Genomic DNA, 2628 nt, shown 5'->3' with positions numbered 1-2628 from the left:
GCGCCGTCCAGCAGCAGCTCCGCGCCGTCCTCGTCGTCTGCACCGTCCAGCAGCAGCTCTGCGCCGTCTTCGTCGTCTGCGCCGTCCAGCAGCAGCTCCGCGCCGTCCTCGTCGTCTGCACCGTCCAGCAGCAGCTCCGCGCCGTCTTCGTCGTCCGCGCCGTCCAGCAGCAGCTCTGCGCCGTCTTCTTCGTTCGCGCCGTCCAGCAGCAGCTCCGCGCCGTCCTCGTCGTCTGCGCCGTCCAGCAGCAGCTCCGCGCCGTCCTCGTCGTCTGCACCGTCCAGCAGCAGCTCTGCGCCGTCCTCGTCGTCTGCGCCGTCCAGCAGCAGCTCCGCGCCGTCTTCGTCGTCTGCGCCGTCCAGCAGCAGCTCTGCGCCGTCTTCGTCGTCTGCGCCGTCCAGCAGCAGCTCCGCGCCGTCCTCGTCGTCTGCACCGTCCAGCAGCAGCTCTGCGCCGTCTTCGTCGTCTGCGCCGTCCAGCAGCAGCTCTGCGCCGTCCTCGTCGTCTGCACCGTCCAGCAGCAGCTCTGCGCCGTCTTCGTCGTCTGCGCCGTCTTCGTCGTCTGCGCCGTCCAGCAGCAGCTCTGCGCCGTCCTCGTCGTCTGCACCGTCCAGCAGCAGCTCTGCGCCGTCCTCGTCGTCTGCACCGTCCAGCAGCAGCTCCGCGCCGTCCTCGTCGTCCGCGCCGTCCAGCAGCAGCTCCGCGCCGTCCTCGTCGTCTGCGCCGTCCAGCAGCAGCTCTGCGCCGTCCTCGTCGTCTGCACCGTCCAGCAGCAGCTCCGCGCCGTCCTCGTCGTCTGCACCGTCCAGCAGCAGCTCCGCGCCGTCCTCGTCGTCTGCACCGTCCAGCAGCAGCTCTGCGCCGTCCTCGTCGTCCGCGCCGTCCAGCAGCAGCTCCGCGCCGTCCTCGTCGTCCGCACCGTCCAGCAGCAGCTCTGCGCCGTCCTCGTCGTCTGCGCCGTCCAGCAGCAGCTCTGCGCCGTCCTCGTCGTCTGCGCCGTCCAGCAGCAGCTCCGCGCCGTCCTCGTCGTCTGCGCCGTCCAGCAGCAGCTCTGCGCCGTCCTCGTCGTCTGCACCGTCCAGCAGCAGCTCCGCGCCGTCCTCGTCGTCTGCACCGTCCAGCAGCAGCTCTGCGCCGTCCTCGTCGTCCGCGCCGTCCAGCAGCAGCTCCGCGCCGTCCTCGTCGTCCGCACCGTCCAGCAGCAGCTCTGCGCCGTCCTCGTCGTCCGCGCCGTCCAGCAGCAGCTCTGCGCCGTCCTCGTCGTCTGCGCCGTCCAGCAGCAGCTCTGCGCCGTCCTCGTCGTCCGCGCCGTCCAGCAGCAGCTCTGCGCCGTCCTCGTCGTCTGTGCCGTCCAGCAGCAGCTCTGCGCCGTCTTCGTCGTCTGCGCCGTCCAGCAGCAGCTCCGCGCCGTCCTCGTCGTCCGCGCCGTCCAGCAGCAGCTCTGCGCCGTCTTCGTCGTCTGCGCCGTCCAGCAGCAGCTCCGCGCCGTCCTCGTCGTCCGCGCCGTCCAGCAGCAGCTCTGCGCCGTCTTCGTCGTCTGCGCCGTCCAGCAGCAGCTCCGCGCCGTCCTCGTCGTCCGCGCCGTCCAGCAGCAGCTCTGCGCCGTCTTCGTCGTCTGCGCCGTCCAGCAGCAGCTCCGCGCCGTCCTCGTCGTCCGCGCCGTCCAGCAGCAGCTCTGCGCCGTCTTCGTCGTCTGCGCCGTCCAGCAGCAGCTCTGCGCCGTCCTCGTCGTCTGCGCCGTCCAGCAGCAGCTCTGCGCCGTCCTCGTCGTCCGCGCCGTCCAGCAGCAGCTCCGCGCCGTCCTCGTCGTCCGCGCCGTCCAGCAGCAGCTCTGCGCCGTCCTCGTCGTCCGCGCCGTCCAGCAGCAGCTCTGCGCCGTCCTCGTCGTCTGCGCCGTCCAGCAGCAGCTCTGCGCCGTCCTCGTCGTCTGCGCCGTCCAGCAGCAGCTCTGCGCCGTCCTCGTCGTCCGCGCCGTCCAGCAGCAGCTCTGCGCCGTCCTCGTCGTCCGCGCCGTCCAGCAGCAGCTCTGCGCCGTCCTCGTCGTCCGCGCCGTCCAGCAGCAGCTCTGCGCCGTCCTCGTCGTCCGCGCCGTCCAGCAGCAGCTCTGCGTCGTCTTCGTCGTCTGCGCCGTCCAGCAGCAGCTCCGCGCCATCCTCGTCGTCCGCGCCGTCCAGCAGCAGCTCCGCGCCGTCCTCGTCGTCTGCGCCGTCCAGCAGCAGCTCTGCGCCGTCCTCGTCGTCTGCGCCGTCCAGCAGCAGCTCTGCGCCGTCCTCGTCGTCCGCGCCGTCCAGCAGCAGCTCTGCGCCGTCCTCGTCGTCTGCGCCGTCCAGCAGCAGCTCTGCGCCGTCCTCGTCGTCCGCGCCGTCCAGCAGCAGCTCTGCGCCGTCCTCGTCGTCCGCGCCGTCCAGCAGCAGCTCTGCGTCGTCTTCGTCGTCTGCGCCGTCCAGCAGCAGCTCTGCGTCGTCTTCGTCGTCTGCGCCGTCCAGCAGCAGCTCTGCGCCGTCCTCGTCGTCCGCGCCGTCCAGCAGCAGCTCTGCGCCGTCCTCGTCGTCTGCGCCGTCCAGCAGCAGCTCTGCGTCGTCCTCGTCGTCTGCGCCGTCCAGCAGCAGCTCTGCGCCGTCCTCGTCG

General features: G+C 72.2%; 1 protein-coding gene across 1 annotated transcript; it reads left to right on the top strand.

Annotated features, from left to right (window-relative positions):
- On the top strand, positions 1-2628 carry LmxM_34_0540b_1 (uncharacterized protein; the record flags this gene model as incomplete). Its single annotated transcript, XM_003886495.1, has 1 exon — positions 1-2628. A coding segment is annotated over one exon (2628 nt), but the record flags the coding sequence as incomplete, so codon positions are not given.

The sequence above is a fragment of the Leishmania mexicana genome, contig 5 (genome assembly GCF_000234665.1).
Source record: "Leishmania mexicana MHOM/GT/2001/U1103 WGS CADB00000000 data, contig 5, whole genome shotgun sequence".
Lineage (NCBI taxonomy): Eukaryota > Euglenozoa > Kinetoplastea > Trypanosomatida > Trypanosomatidae > Leishmania > Leishmania mexicana.
This window is presented reverse-complemented; position numbering and strand designations above follow the sequence as displayed.